This window comes from Phocoena phocoena, chromosome 3, assembly GCF_963924675.1.
Source record: "Phocoena phocoena chromosome 3, mPhoPho1.1, whole genome shotgun sequence".
Lineage (NCBI taxonomy): Eukaryota > Metazoa > Chordata > Mammalia > Artiodactyla > Phocoenidae > Phocoena > Phocoena phocoena.
In genome coordinates, this window is record NC_089221.1 from 8,664,647 (window position 1) to 8,681,968 (window position 17,322).

The following is a 17,322-nucleotide window of genomic DNA, read 5'->3' on the forward strand; positions in this document are numbered from 1 at the left end:
ATCCTTTAGAAAATTAATTTTGACCTAGTACAGAAAAAAAAGAGATAAATCTCAAGTGTGAATAAAGTTACAGGAAATTGCAAACATTTGCAAATGCATCCCTCTTTAAATTGTTTATTCTCATCTGTGGCATTAAAGCACGCTCTTTATAATGTGAAGAGCTGCTGACATCTCTCCCACCCATCAACATGACCATAGCTCATCCATATTTTCACACACCCAAGTGCATGAAAAGCAGTAAGCACATTTGTTTTGAACACACCATGAAAGGGGCTTTAAATCTACCTGCTGTTCTCAACTTATATTTATTTTCTCCAAAAGTTAAGGAAAGCAATCATAATTTCTCATTCCATAACAAGGAAAAATATACTCTTTGCTGAAGACACAGCCTTAAGTCTCTATAAAATCAAAGACCCCCAACACTTCCGAAAACTCCCTGGATAAAGTTTATATTTGAATGACCAACTGGAAATGCACGGATCTTCAGGGCCTTTTCTTACTTCTCCTGAAAGAACTGGCATCGTAGGCCCACACGGTGTCTATCCCCTCCCCCGTGACCTGGGCTGGGGTCCAGTGTGGGAAGGGGAACCGGCAAGCAATGACTCTAGCCTCGTCCTCAAGTTCAAGCTCAAGCTTCTTCTCCAACTGCAGCATCTGTGGAGAACGACAGCCATCATTTCAGTGAGCGGATAGTCGGAGGAAATGATTTCTCAATGTCCTTTTGTATCTGCATCCCTGAAAAAAGCCTGTGCAAAATTACTGATTGTAAAAATATCACTCCTGGGCATAAATACATCATCAAAAAATCCATTAAAATACAGAAGTCACATGAACAACAGTTATAAGAATATTCTAGTATCAATTATAAAATTTGCCATTTATAGCAGATGTGTATCACAGAGTTCCACTCTCCTGACTAAAATCATGATGTGGCAGTAATTAATGTGAGAAGCAGCCTTAAATTATTTACCTACCTAAACATTTCAATCTACCCTGTCTCAATTACTTATCTTTTCCCACATTTTTAACATGTCTGAAATCAGGATACATCTTACAATTGACATTGTCTTAGAATTATAATTGGCAACATTTTTTTTTTCTTTCCCAACAGTAATGGTACATCTTAATATCAACAGCACCTAAAATCAACAAAAAATGGTATAATTAGACCATGAAAAACTATACACATTCTACCAACTTGAAATATGATGAAATATTTCATAGTTTTTTAAAATGCATCCATAATACACTGATAATTTCTTGATAGTCAACATAACTTATAAAAAATAAAATCCTCTTATTTATCACTTTTGCATAATTGTATTACTAATCTATCTGTGAAGGAGGAGTTTTACTGCTTGCTAAGAGTACTGATATTGTAATTATGTCAGCAAATTAACAGCTGCTTAAAATTTTATCTTCAGGTCCTAAAATTATATTACCACCTTCACCTCCTAAAAACATCTTTTCTACTTTATTCCTTTAATTTGTTATTTTGGAATAATTTCAAATTTATAGAAAAGTTGCAAGAATAGAGCAAAGGGGCTTCCCTGGTGGCACAGTGGTTGAGAGTCCGCCTGCCGATGCAGGGGACATGGGTTCGTGCCCCGGTCCGGGAAGATCCCACATGCCGCGGAGCAGCTGGGCCCGTGAGCCATGGCCGCTGAGCCTGCGCGTCCGGAGCCTGTGCTCCACAACGGGAGAGGCCACAGCAGTGAGAGGCCTGCGTACCGCAAAAAAAAAAAAAAAAAAGAATAGAGCAAAGAACTCCTGTATTCCTTTACCCAGGTTCACCAATTTTTAACAGTTTGTCTTATTGCTCTCTTCCCCTCTCTCTGCACATTTTTTCTAAACCACTTGAGAACAGGTCGTATACAACATGGCCCTTTACTCCTTGGTATTTTGGTGTTTTCTAAGAAAGAGACCCAGCACAATTATCAAATTCAGGAAATTTAACATTGTATTCCAGTAATAATAATTCCAATAGCATCCCAATTTTGTCAAATGTCCCAGTAATGTCCTTCACATTGTCCCACAGCCGGGCTCCCACACTGCACGGAGCTGTAATGGTTCCTCTGCCTCCGTTAGTCTCTCACAATAACCTCCTTTAAGAACACAGGCCAGGGCTTCCCTGGTGGCGCAGTGGTTGAGAGTCCGCCTGCCGATGCAGGGGACACGGGTTTGTGCCCCAGTCCGGGAAGATCCCACATGCTGCGGAGCGGCTGGGCCCGTGAGCCATGGCCGCTGAGCCTGTGCGTCCGGAGCCTGTGCTCCACAATGGGAGAGGCCGCGATAGTGAGAGGCCTGCATACCGCAAAAAAAAAAAAAAAACAAAACCACAGGCCAGTTATTTAACGGGCGTCCCTCTGACACGCGCTCATGATGACTTGGTGCGTGCCTCCTTGGCAACGCCCCACGAGCGGGGCTGTGGACTTCGCAGGGCTCCACGATCCCGAGCCCACAGGGTCCTCCTGCTTTGAGGGTGATGTACCACTCGGGCAAGGAGCTTTCTGGTGTCTCCACAGTGTGGTTACTACTGCTCCTTTGCAATGGGTAAGCAATTGCGGGGAGACGCCTTGAGAAGATGCAAATGTCCTCCTGTTACTCATCCAGCTGCCCCCACTCGATGCAGCATTCCTGATGATTCTGCCTGAGTCAAGTTTTACTGTAAAGATTGAAAGTGGCAATTTGCTAATTCCATCCTTCCTCCCAGATCGACAGTCAAAACATCGAGGAATAGCTTTCCCCTCTGTCTCTCCATCACTGTTAAGTGTGAACTCCTGGATCCTCACTTCATTCTATGGGTTACAACCCACCATCGTTCTTGTTTATTCTAGCACACAAATTGTCCCAGCTTGGCCACTGGGAACTCCCTCAAGCTGGCTTCTCTCTCCTGTGGATGTGCCCCCATCAAACATTCTGAACACGTCCTGCTATTTGGGCTCAACAAAATGTTCCAGGCTTTTGTATCTTCCCTTCCTCAGCCCTGGGATCAGCCATTTCTCAAACATTCCTGGTTCCTCTGAGAAAATGATATTTAGAAACCAAGATCTGAGCAAAACCTACTCCCTTTAAAAGTAACCAATTAAATCAAGATGAACAAATCAATAGGGCTTCTAGGAAGATTTTATTCCTCATTTATATATCTTTAAAGGAAGGTTTGGAAAAACTCCTCTACGTGACCTATGGCTGCAGTGAGCCAGAATTCTGATTCTTCATTCGAATCAATACCAAGATAACAAAGAATAAATTCCATTAAGGATGGAATATTTCCATTCTTTTAACAGCTAGTAAAAGATTGCTTTTTTAAAAAATAAAAAAAGGGAAAAGTTTTCTTCCTTGAAGGAAAAAATTAAATAAGCAAAGAATAGGACAATATGTGTTTTTCCAAAATATCGGATGTTTCTTATGGTAATTTTGTTCACAGAAACGACAATTATAAATTTATTCACATTACCGTTCTTCTTTGCTCTTTTACAGATCTTTTATTTCCAAATGACTATCATACGCTAAGTCAAGATAAACGTACAAATGAAAGGCACTATTTCAATCATAAGAAATTAACTGACTAAATTACACATAAATATGCAACAAACCTGGGTCTTGATATCATACACAAAGAGAAGCCGTGATGTGCCATGTCCGCCTAATGAAATTCAAAATTATTCATACAATTACATGTTTCAAAGTGACACGAACTCATCGTATTCTATTTACATCTTCAAAACTTTAAACGTAAGTTGAAACCAGCTCAAAGGCGTAAGACACATTAGAGAAGTGCACCCGCAGCTCCAAGCCGCTTGGTCACTCCTCCCTGGAACGGGCTTCTCTTGGCTTCTGGAGTAACCCACACACACACCTGCTCTCCCCCTCCCCCTCCCCTCCCCTTCCCTCCCCTCCCCTCCCCTCCCCTCCCCTCCACCTCCCCTCGAGTCCTTTGCTGGGGGTCAAGGCTCAGGCCTTACACGGCTCCGGCCCCTCCCCAGGTGACCTCAGCCACTCCTTGGCTTCAACTCCTGGCACTAACGTCCCACGAGCCCTCCCTCCCGCGCCCCAGACTCCTGGCGTCCACCACCGCCCACCTGACGTATCCACACGCGTCCCAGACTGCACAGGCCACGTGGAATTCCTGGTCTCCCCTCCCGCCCCTGCGCACTCTGCCTGCACCTCTCTGGGCTCAGCAAACTCCAGCAGCTCAGGCCAAACACCTTGGGGCACCCTGGGCTCCTTCCTCCCTCGTGCCCCCAACTGGACCTGCCTGCTCACCCTGTTGGTTCTCTCCTCACGACGCATCCAGAATTGGACCCCCTCTCACCAGCTGCTCCATCGATGGCCCCGGATGCCTGCCAGAGCTCAGACCCCGTCCCCTGGCTCCTCCCCGTCTGCTCCCCATGGCAGCCTGTGTCCTTCCCGCCCAAGTCCTGTCTCTTCTCGGACCCCACCTCTCCCCTGCTCCCCTCCTCCCGCCCACCTCCCTGCTGCTCCTGGAACCTGCAGGCACACACCCCTCAGCGCCTCTGCCTTCGCAGTGGCTGTTCCTCTGCCTGGACCGCTCTTCCCGACCACCCGGCCACACGGCTCCCCCCTCGCCTCCACGGGTCCCCTTTTCAGGACAGTCTCTGCCCCGTCCCTCTCTCGCTTCAGTTAGCCCCACGGCACTGACCCCCTTTTATCGTACGACACATTCTGTCAGTACACAGACATCTCACTGAATACCTGCTCTCCCCACTAGCATATAAATACCTTGGGGCGGGGATGTTTTTCCTTTTCATCCACTAAAGTATTCCAAGCGAGCAGAACAGGGTCTGCGGCTTAGTGGGCCCTGAATGAACACTTGTTGAATGAATGACCGATAAATGATCCGGTCATGAATCACGTTTCTTGATCAGAACACGGTGGTAGTATTTTCATTCATCCAGTCATGACAGGATTCCTAACTCAAATTCAAGGAGTCACGTCCTCTGAAGTTACAAAACTTAACAGCCCACTGGAAGAGTGTACTTAACGGGTGTATTTATACGATATTCATCCGTTCGTCTGACACACGTTTCCCGGGCCATCGCTGGGCCGGGTGCTGCTGAGCTGGAGGCCTGGCAGCGAGGACGACAGGCCCGCCCTGCTCCTGAGCTCACGGTGCGCGGTGCCCACGGCCGACAGCACCAAAGCCATCGCACAAGGAAGCGTGCGGCCGTGTGTCCTCAGAGAGAGGAAAGGGCTCTGGAAGTCGGGGGTGCTGGGGCTTGTCTCACAGGGCGATCAGGGATGGCTCCTCGAAGGAAAAGACATCCGACCTGCGAGTGCCGAGCAGACGCTCCCTAACCAGGCCCAGAGCTGGGGGCACTGAAGTCGGAGGAAAGGACACACACAGCCCCACACAGTGCAGTTTAAGGGCCAAGAGAAGGATGGAGCTGGCGTGCAGAGGGCTGGCGGAAGCAGGACCACTCGGGCCATGTGGAGGGCTGGGCCTTACCCTCACTGCTTTCAGGTAGCAAGAAGTCACAGAAGGGTTTTCAACAAGGACACAACTGATCTGTCCCACATTCCAAAAAGACACTCTTGGGGCATGAGCTTGTGTTAAGTGCGGCTGTTTACCATCCGAGCACTGGCCTGCCAGGTCCACTGGCACCCTTACTCCTGCTACGCCGGACACACACCCAGGATCAAAGGTCAGGGCCGCTCTCATCTGAGCTACCACTGCACAGAGCTGCTAGGAAGCACCAGCCCGGTACCAGGAGCGGAGTGAGGATGTGTAACACCAGGGTCCCCACCTCTGAAGCTCCCTAAGCAGCCTCCGGCTTCTCGTGGCCTATGTGTGCTTCAGTTGCCATTGGAAGCCTTTCCTGCCATGCTGCCTTTGTCCGGCCACCGAGCCACTGCCAGGAAACTGGCCAGGGAAATGCATTCTATTAACAGAAAATGGCATGATGGGGCCCAGACGGGTTGAAGAACTTTCCAGCGCTCACACGACCCGCAGAGGGCCAACCCGGCCCCGTGAGTCCCCTGGGAGCACTCCCCTCCGCTCACTGCCTCCACGTAGGCAAAGCTTGACAAGGGGGAAAGCAGGGCCCTCCACCCGGAAACCGGGGCCCCCAGACCCACAGAAGCCATCTGGGCCCTGCACCCCGATCGATCCCCCTGCATGGAAGACTCCCAGTTGGCTGAATCCCTCTTAACCCAGGGAAAGTGGGTGCTTCGTGTATTTCACCTGCTCCCTTTTCCTGGGAACAGTGAAATGCTGCAAGTTCCTTATTTAAGATTTCTCTGTGTACAGAAGAATGGACAATAATCGTAACAGTATTCATCAAAATTACACACTCTTATTTCCCTTGAGTGAACAGTTCCCAAGACTGACTACAAAAGGGGTTAGAAGCACAAGGAACTAGAGCCCAGCAAAGGCCTCTGCTGCCCCCCACTGGGACACAGCTGCTGCAGCCCCCACGGGGCCTCTCAAGACAGCGAGGAATGAATATCAACTTTCTATTTTTAGAAAGTACAGATTTCAAATTAAAGTTATTTGCCCCAAAATGCTAATTATTCCAAAAGAATGCCCAAACTTCACAATAAGTAGGAAATAACCATCAAATTCCATAGCAATTCTATGATCCTAAATAGTTTTTTTTCTTTTCTTTTAATAACCAGGGATCATGCCTTTCTACCTCTTTTCATTTCTATAACAGAAGTGTAGATGGGGAGGTTTCATCTTAATTTTAGGCTTGCTAAGAATGACGAACATATAAACTCCTGTCACTTTCAAAATTTTCTAACAAAAGCACTTCTAAATAGACTTCTTAAAGAAAATGGCATCGCACTGAAAGTCCTAATAGTAAGACAAAACTTTTCCAGCGTTGAGACATCTTAAACAAAAAGTAAGGTATGAACAAGAAGGCATAACAACAAAAAAAGTAAATTTCTTTTTTTTTTAAATTAAAAACCACATCAGTCATACAGTGGCATTTCAGCAAACATCCAATTTTACCAAGATTATTATGGCTACAATTACATACTTTGAAAAGTGAAGGGGGATTTCTTACTATGGTCTGTAAACCAACAATTACAATGAAAGCATCCCATTCTGGTCACCTTTCCAAAGGCTAAATTTAGGATCATTTTCAGTCTGATGCGGCAGCATTTTCACTTGTGAAAGTACAGAGTCAGAGTTCAATACAAATCAGTCAACTGAGGTCGGCTGAAACTAGTCAACGCTCATGCACCCTGAAAATCATCTCACTGCAAAATCCAAGGAATGATCAACTCCAAGGGAACATCCCCTTAACTTTCCCAAGTGATTTCAGCAGAATATAAGTGAGTGAACGTGAAAATATCCACCCATATTAGACACCAGGAGCTCATAAAGCAGTTTTCAGACTGGAATTTTTAGGGCTTAGGTAGATCATGGAGACCTTTATCTAAAGCAAAAGTTTTAAACTACAAGACTGGATCTTTTATGATTAATCTTCTAGGGCCCTGAAGTACTTTGTTAAACCAATGATCTAAAATCCGATGTTCCCGCAGAATCTTGGGAGGCTGTCATTTTGCACACGGGGGAGCAGGCCTGAGATACGTGGCCTGTTCGGGCTGGAAGCCCCCTCATAACCTAGAACCAAACACGCAGGGGGCAGGAGAGTGCACACTCACCATCTGGGGCACGCCAAAGACAACAACATTTGAGTACTGCGAAAAAGTGACCTAAAGGGGAGGGAAAAAACAATTCACAGATTAATTTTTGAAAGCCAAACATTAGCTTAAGTTTTATTTCAAAATGAGTAGCAATTTCCCATTTCACCCAACAGTGGGTTTTCGCAAAGAGTGGTCCTTTTTAAGATTTCCCACGTTCACACTTTCGCCCGTGTTAGTTCATCTGTTACAGTTTTCCAAAAGTTTCCCGTAAGTTATCTCATCTCATCTTCACAGCCACTCCATGCAGGGCCGCCCGGGGTCAACTGTCAGAAAGGCAGTGACTCATCCAGGGACCACTGGTGCTCATCCAGGTAGCCCGGGCCGTCTGCACCCCTGGCCCACTTTCTACTCCACTCTCTACCAAACGAGCTTTTAGCAAGAGCTCAAGGGATTTCAGAACCACCTGTTTTTCCTGTTGAGCCATCCTTAGAATTCTAGCCCCCCTCCTCTTCTCTAAAATACTAAGTAAAAAATGCAATGAAATGGTCTTTAGTTGGAAAACTGGGGGGAAAAGTGCTTTGCCAGTCAAAATTCTTAGTGCCCAATAAAAGTTTTATTTACTCTATGGAGAGATCATTTACGTATACACAAAATAAAACTCGAGTGAATTTTTATAAGCTACTGATGACAATATTACAATGGGAAATTGTTATTTAAGAAAAAGCATTTTATGGAGCATTCCTATAGCAAATTACAGAGCACTTTTTAGAGAACAAGTAAACTTGGAAATATCTTGTGCTTTATGAAGACATGAAGGAACCATGACAGCATGGTTGGTGGATCCCTTCTTTTCTCCTGCACCATCTCTGTCTCTCTCTAGGTATGTATACACATACACACACACACTCACACACATACACACACACACACTCACACACACATAAACCACATATACCACACATATACACACTCACACATATACAAACACACATGTACACACTCACATAAATACACACATTCACAGACACACACACTCACACACATACACAAACTCACACATATACAGTCTCACACATACACACATACACACACATATACACACAAACACACATATACACACACATACACAAACACACATATACACACTCACACATAAACAGTCTCACACATATACACACACACATTCACACACACATACATACACATATACAAACACACTCACACACATACAAACACACACACACACACCTACTATTTACCAAGAATGACATTAACAAGTTAATGCCTATATTATGATGCATAAGACTTCCAAAAGAGATCAAAATCTTATCACTGCATAATAAATAGAAATGAGAACTTTTTAAATTGAGTAAATAAAATGGTAGTATTCACATGACCTATAAGTTATAAACCTGAAGTTTCTACTCTAAAGTAGTGTTGATTTGTAAAATGTATCAATTTAAAAGCTGTTCACATTTCATTATGCTGAAATATACACTTATATTTCTTCTTTTAATACATCTTCAGTTTTCAGTCATACTAATCATGAATTATAAAGTTTGGGGGTGGAGTTTCCGAGCACCATCCTCTGCCTTACTTACCTTCCACAAGTCTGAGATGTAAAATCTGGCCGATGCCTGCACCCCTTCCCGCCGAGCGCAGTATCTGGAGTACCAGACGAGCCAGGGGTTTAATTCATAACCCACAGCTGTGAATCCTTCCTTTGCAGCTGCTATTACCTGTGGGGAGAGGCCATGTTCAAAATAAGAAAAACATCAACTCACATAGTCAAATGATATGAAAACTTCCTATTTATGGTCTATAATCATAAAACATCCAATCGAAAGGTGTTTGTTCAAGACGCCATTTAAAGGTGGGGCTCTGAAGTTACAATAGCTTTGTGGACAACGTAATGCCTGTCCATTTAAACTCAGTTTTCTTATTTTTCTGTCGAAGATTTCACCTTGAGCATCAGAACAGGCTTGCTTTGGACAGCTGCCTAATTCATTCTGGACTGGCCCACCGCAGGAAGGGCTGACAAAAAGTTTCTGAAAACCTGCCTTCTCCTTCCATCACTGACGGAACGGCAGCAGGCGAACTGAGCGTGCCTGGAGGCTGTTTTGTGAACTAGCTGTAACATGCAATGAGAACAACTGGTCAGTGAGGAACCTGCAATTAATTACACATTTCCTTGGTATTTAAAGATGGTTCGCTCAAAATCGACAACAGGTAAAAGCAAAATGGAACGAGTCAGGATAAAGTCAAGTGCCGAATGTCCCCGGCCTCCAAAGGTGAGAGGGACGGTGGGCTGGGCTGGGGTCTCTGCTCACCCTGTTTTGCCACCACCGTTCAAGGGAGCAGCCCTGAAGGAACTGTCCCATCTACGGCAATTTCCCAAGTAACTACAGTGTCGCCCCTTTGCCATTTTCTTAGAAACCAGAAAGAGACGATCTAGAGATGTAAAGCGTTCATATCTGGATTTTAAAATGTCCTCCTAGTTGATATATACATCCCCTGATTTCTTCAAAACAAGTCACTCTTGCTGATTATTCCAGGTCACTACCATGAAACTGCAGGGTCCCCGTCCGCAGGGGCAGTGAAAGGTGCTGTACCCTGCTGGTTTCCACGCTAAATGTTTCCAGAACACGAGCCTATGCTTCTGCTATCCTCACTTTCTGCTCATCATCCGGGGGGAGGCCTAAAGATGGTGCCACCTTGCCCAGCGAGGGACACTGTTGGCCAGTCGGTGGCTTTAAGTCTTTATTTATAGGTTCCCAGCTGGGGTCACAATGAGCTGAAGTCACTGAAAGTCTGATTTTTGGATAAGTGGGGTTCAACACATTGGCTCTTCCTTATTTAACTCAATATTACCACACAGGAATTATGATACTTGTATAAATACAGGTAAATGTAGAAGCATTTATGATGCAAAAAATGTAAAACAAACTACATGACTTAACATGTTTCTTCTGGTTATGCCACCTCTACTGCCTAAGTTTTTTAATGGACAATTTCATAATTACAAATTAATTGTTCCTTTTTACCTGGCAGATCTACAGTGCACTTTCACCTTTAAGAAAAATTAAATCTGAGAAAAATAAATTCCAAAATCCCGCTGGAGGGCTTAGAAGTTCAGCCAAACAAACACAAAATTAAATGACTACTTTATTAGGCTGTCAATTTAGCAAGTCTTTGCATAAGCCTCACAAGAAATGTGAAACAGAAATTTTAAACCTTAAAACGTAAAAAAACATAAACCTTAAAACATCTTCACATAACTCACGATACGTCCGTCGCCACTACCGACGTCTACCAGGGGTCCTCTCCTGCATCGCAACATTTTCACAACATTTTCAATCTGCTTTGCAGTTGCAGGTACAAAAGGCAAACAGATTCTTCGGAAGGCTGGTGTTATAAACGGTGTGGCCACAGCATACACGACCACCAGCGTCCCCCCAACAATGCCAGTAAATAAGAACCCCCAATTGCTTTTCTTCAAACTGTTGCCCTCAAGACTTGTAGGTGGAACACATCCTGACTGCCTTTCTTCTTTGAGTGTTTCTGGGGGTGTCCCTGGATTGAGAGCAAGCAGAAAAGATCTATGTAGCACCAAATCGGAAATCCAAAGTAGTGGGGTTTTTTTTACAATTCTTATTGACAAATAAACTCATGCTTTTTAAAGGACAATTTTGCTCAATACAATTTAAATTACAAATGTAGAATTCCACAATGAGTTCTAGAGTCCAGCAACTAAAGTGTTTTACAGAAAAGTATTCAATACTCATGGAAGACTAAAACCTTTTCTTTCCAACATATTAATTTTTTTTCTAGGCATCATCCTTAGAAAACAATGTGTTCCAATCTATTTGGTATTTTATGAATCAGTATTCATTAATTCAAATATTAACTATGTACTCCATATTTTTACCGTTCAGAACAAAGCCCCATAAAGAAATAAGCATGAAAATGTCTGATTACTGGGCTTCCCTGGTGGCGCAGTGGTTGAGAGTCCGCCTGCCGATGCGGGGGACACGGGTTCGTGCCCCGGTCCGGGAAGATCCCACATGCCGCGGAGCGGCTGGGCCCGTGAACATGGCCGCTGAGCCTGCGCGTCCGGAGCCTGTGCTCCGCAACGGGAGAGGCCACAACAGTGAGAGGCCCGCGTCCCACAAAAAAATAAAATTAAATTAAATTAAAAAAAAAAAAAAAAAAAATGTCTGATTATTACCCTATTTCAAATAGGATGAAAGTATTCTACATCAAATATGGTCAGGCATCAATTATCCAGTTGTACAAATTCAATTGTGAAGTACAGAGGAGACAAAACTCAGGTTTTACTAAATATGGTAATAAGGAGATTTTTAAAGCAGATCCACAAAGAACAAAAAATAAAATAACCATTTCAATGATATCACAAGTACAGAATAAAGCAAACTCTAGTCACTGATTACAGAGGAAACAAATGGTAACCTTACATAACCTCCTCTTGAGTTTATCCTTTAGAACAGTATTCCTAATAGGATCTCAAGTTTTTTAAGTTGAAATTGACTTGAAATTAATTTCTAAATGGATTAATGATGAGCACAGCACAAGAGCGAAGGGCACGGCTGCAGAGGCTGCCAAGGTCAGCACCCTGGCTCCACCCCTCACTAAGAGCTGTGACTCTTCACCTCTCCCAACCTCAGTCTCCTCCTCTGTAAGGTGAGGATCATGGGATCCTTGTGAGGACGAAACAAGCGGATACAGGAAGAGCACTCAGAACACCGCCCAGCACCTGAACCCCACAGGGAACAAGCCCATCGCTGCCCTGAACCAGCTCTCGACCACGCTGAGGCACTAAGACCAAAACCACAGGAATCTGCAGGAAAAAGGAGAGTGAGAGGAGGGGCGACAACAGAGTCTTATCCATCGAAGGCATTAGTGTTCATAGTTTTGGCGTTAGTAAGCCGTACAAGAGGCCCACTGGGTTAGTCTCCTGCTGCTGCTGTAAGAAACAACCACAAAGTTGGTGGGTTAAAACAACACGCATAGCTGATGCGGATGATTATAATTTTTGTGACTTTCTGTTTGAATTAAAAAAAAAATCCCACAAGGACTCAGAGGCAAAAAACATGTAAATCAATTTTCACTGCAAAGTGAAGGAGCTGTTACAGGGGAGGATTCCTGGACTGAATGTCAATATTATGACACAGTGTGAGTGTGTTTCGTGTTTGGTAATTGCAGTCATTGTTGCTTTTGTCGTGGTCATCCATTTACAATGCTTGGTGTCAGTCTATTTATCTCCTGTAAAAATAAAATACAGTGTGTGTGTATGTGTGTGTGTGTGTGTGTGTGTGTGTGTGTGTGTGAAAAATAAATAAATAAAAACACGCATTTATTAACGTACAGTTCTGGAGGTCAGATGTCTGAAATAGGCTGGCTGTGCTGTGTTCCTTCTGGAAGCTCTAGGGTAGGATGGGCCACCCGCATTCCTCAGCCACCGGTCCCACATCGCTCAACCTCTGCTTCCATCGCGACACCTCCTCTGACAGCCCTGCCCCCCTTTCCTTTATAGGAAAGGGATCCTCCCCTTGTGAGCATACTGGCCCCCCCAGACAAGCCAGGATAATTCCCCCACATCAAGGTCCTTAACTTAACCTCATCTGCCAAGTTGCTCCCCAGGTAGCAGCCTCGCAGGGTCCAGGGATTCAAACATGGACCTATTTCCACCTACCATACCCATAAGATGTGGTAATCTGTCACAGCTGTGGTGAGATCCAAATGTGAACACAGGACACACCAGAAGCTGGCCCACGGCTGTGAGTCACTGCTTGGGGGGGGGGGGTTGGAGCTGACCCACCTCAGCATCTTTGTTGCAGCTTTGTTTTTGCTGCCTGAGGTGCCCTGAAGCGAGTTTTACAGCTAGTGTCAGGGAGGAAAACCAGTTCAGACACCACAACAGAAGTCTACCGCTGATGCAGGCGATGGAAGTAAAGTAAAAGTAAAGTTTAGGAAAGTGATCGTGTTTGATAGAAAGCAAGAGTTTTAAATACATTCTCATTTACACTTTTCAGCATTGTATGGAGGACTTACATGCTAATAGAAGTGCATTCGATTTTTTTTTTTTTTAAGTCAAGGCACATCTGTCATGCCTTGTGTAAAATCCTCCTGCAGGCATTCCAACTGTAGAGGACAGTGGTTAGGAAGATTCCAGCCACACAACTCTCGAGTCTCAGAACTGAACAGGTTGTGTGGCACTAGTTAAGTTGTTGGTAAGGCTAATTTTTCTTGCCTGTAACATTCTAAAATAATACTATCCTTACAGTTACTGGGTCAGTTAAATAAACAATGCATATAAAGCCCTTAGCACAGCCCGAGAAAGTGATGACTACTGGCCACTATTATTATGACTCTCAATACTATCACGGGGGGGCTCAATCATTTTTAACAGCTTTATTGAGATGTAATTCATATATCATACAATTTGCCCATTTGATGTGTACAGTTCAAAGGTTCTTAGTAGATTCAGACATGTGTAACCATCGCCATGGTTAAATTCAGAACTTCTTCATTACTTCCGGAAGGAACTCCTTATGCTTTAGCCATCACCCCCCATCCTCCCCCCTGCCCCTCTGGCCCTAAGCAGCCACAAATCTGCCTTCTGTCTCTAAAGAAAGCAGACTTTCATGAGTGAAATCATGCAGTATGTGGTTTTTGTGAGTGACTTTTCACCTAGCATAATGTTCTCAAGATTCATCCATGTTGTACTATGTATCAGCACTTTATTCCTTCTTATGGCCAAATATTTAATATCCCACTGTATGGACAGCCCACATTCTGTTTATCCACTTGTCTGTTGATGGACTGTTTCTCTAGTCAGCATAAGCCAATAGGGAGTTGATTAGACCAACACGAGTCAGATGACCCAAACGGTTTCACCTTTCAACTTAATCAGCAAAAGATGTGATGAACTCCTGGTCTTCAGGGCCCCCATTAGCCTGAGTGAGTGGCGGGGGGCCAGTGGAGACAGTTACAAGGCAGGTTGTGAGAGATGCTCTAACGTGTACCAAACGCCATGGGAATACGACAGGAGGTGGAGGAAAGACTGATCCCAATGATGGAACCGGGAAGGTGTCGGCAGAAACAGAATCTGAGTGGGGCGTGAGGGTACAGGTTTCCCCCACTGTCCAAAAGCAGAGTGTTTCCATGAAATCTTTCGTAAGCCAAACGGCTTAAAGCAAAAGAAATCTAGGTGAAGCACGGATGCTCCTAGACACAGTTCAGGGCTGTGGCGGCTGGACGCTGAGTGTGGTTTCTGGGGAAGGAGCCTGGCGGGGCTGCTCCCGCTGCCGGGGTGCACACTGCCTCCGGGACAGCTCCCTGCAAAACTAACTCAGCACGCTGTGTTCCCTCTTCCCCCTTTGTCATGAAAGCAAAAACCTTCTTTGGACTCCTTTCAGTTTGGGAAAACAGGGGCTAATGTAGGTTTTTCACGAAAGCAAAGTGGTGTAAAGTTCATCTTCAAAAAGCAAAGGATGCCTGTATTAGAAAAGGGACATTCTCAAAAGAAGGATGGACACCTTGGAACCAAGGCATGGAAGGCGGGGGAGCAGTTTGATGAGCACGGGGTGGGAGATAAAACAGGAAGGACGGGGGAGCCCTTTCACACCAGGTTAAACATGTACTTTATTCTTATGCACTGCGATGAAACTTTCTGTGCAAAAGCTACAGTATTTGTGTTTTTTAGAAAGTCAACACTGGCAGCAGCGTATCCCTTGATGAAATCACTCAATCTTCTGTGTCAAGTTTTTAGACCTGCAAAAGTCTTTCAACGTCACAAAAACTTGCATGAGCTTTTGAAGAAGTTACTATGTAAATCCAATGTATATATCCAAAATATTGCTATGTCCGTTCAGTAAAAAAATGTACTGATTTTTATCAGTGAAAACCAATTCTTAAAGATTCAAAGCTAAAATCAAGACTGCTTCTACAAATGTCTAATCCTCTGGATGGAACATGTTAGATTCAGTCTTACTGTCATATAAATGACATAAGATTTCTGTCACATGCGCTCTTTTGAACATGGCAACATTCCTTTACATGAGAGCTGTGGGGACCATTGGCTATTTTTGAGCACTTGGAGGGAGCCAGTTGTTGAAAGTAAATGACCCAAAAAAGTGAACTTCTGTTGTCTCCAGCCTTGCCTAGTTACTGACTTCTGATAATGGTTGAAAATCTCTATTTTCAGTGACAGATTTGGGTCAGCCAAAGCTAGAGGCAGTGACAGAGGCACAAAAAGATACAGGGTTCTTATCCAAGTTCAAGCCAAAGGAAAAAGGTCAGGAAGAAAGGCCAGGCCTTTTGGGGACTGGGACCTGCCGTTTGTTTAAAGTGGGGTTTATATTTGAACGTCACAATATTTTAGGGCTGTTCACCGTGTACTTGTATATACATACAGGCTGAAAAACTACAGCATATATTTTATGTCCCTTTAACGTATATTATTTTGTCCCTTAAGAAGCCTTTCTTGTACTGGTCTAACGTCATTTGTGTCTTTTTGAAATAGAGAATGTACTGACATTAGAAAAAAACTTTTTTTCCATGTTTTGACAGGAAATAAACTGCATAGGGGACATCATTAGATATTTCCTATACTTCAGGACAATCTAATGAACCAAATGGATTACAGGATTCATCACTGTGAATGAGGAAACACTGACTTGGCCAAGCCAAAGTGAATTGAGACCAGAGCCAAAATGTCCTCGGAGCATCACCGAAGTGGGCCAAGCAACAGGAGAGGTTAAATGCCCACCGCCAAGCATCCACTGACAAAGCCAGTTCTTAACTTTCAGGCCACAGTTAAATGTTATAACCCACGCATTCATTTCAACATCTGAGCAGCCGATAAAGGCTAGGAATAATACAGCAGGGTAAGTCCCTATTCTACAGCAGCTAGAGTGCAGGGAGACTGGAAACCCATAACAAATAAGTCTAAGCCTAGAAACTATTACGTCGTGATCAGCACTCCGAAGAAAAAGCAGCAGAGGGGATTCAGAGGACCTGGTATTACTTAGATAGGGTTGCCAGGAAAAGATCTTTCGGAGGCAGCACAACGCAGGGCTTCAAAGTGGGACTCTTAGCGCAAGGCCAGGCCATTTTGCTTCTTACTAGCTGGGTAACTCTGGGCAAGTTACTGGAGTATTCGTGCAAAACGGTGATCTCTTTAACAAACACATAATACAAACAAACAGAGCTTGCTAGGGACAGGCACTGTTCTCCCTGAATCCGTAAAGCAGCCGTAAACAGAGATGCTACTGTTACTATTGCCATTTTTGCAGACAAGTCACTTCTCCAAAGACACAGCTAGTAAGTGGCAGAGCTGTGATCCCCACCCGGACAGTGTGACTCCAGTGCCCACATCTCAGAAGACCGTTCCGGATTAAGTGAGTTATTCGCTCTGAAGCGCTGAGAACAGTTCCTGGTGGCCAGATACCAGGACCGCCGCAGGCACAAGCACTGAGCACCGAACCCCAGACCTCGAGCCCGAGCAGCGGCCCCGCAGCTCCCAGTCCCGCCGCGCCGACACGGACCAGCCGCATCGCTAACATCCCGGCTGAACGACCAATCCCAGGAAGCCCACGCCGCGCCCGCACCCGCGGCCGAAACACACCACCACGCCCGGCCGCGCTCACCTCCTCCTTCCATCGCGAGATCTCCGGTAGTTTT

The 17,322-nt window shown here is 44.8% G+C and overlaps 1 protein-coding gene across 1 annotated transcript; it reads right to left on the bottom strand.

The window, feature by feature from the left end:
* Positions 1-447: 447 nt before the first annotated feature.
* Positions 448-17,301, bottom strand: ATPSCKMT (ATP synthase c subunit lysine N-methyltransferase). The gene is given in 5 exon segments (XM_065873622.1): positions 448-654; positions 7,636-7,686; positions 9,219-9,356; positions 10,901-11,190; positions 17,289-17,301. Coding segments are annotated over 5 exon segments (699 nt in total).
* Between the last annotated feature and the right edge of the window lie 21 nt (positions 17,302-17,322).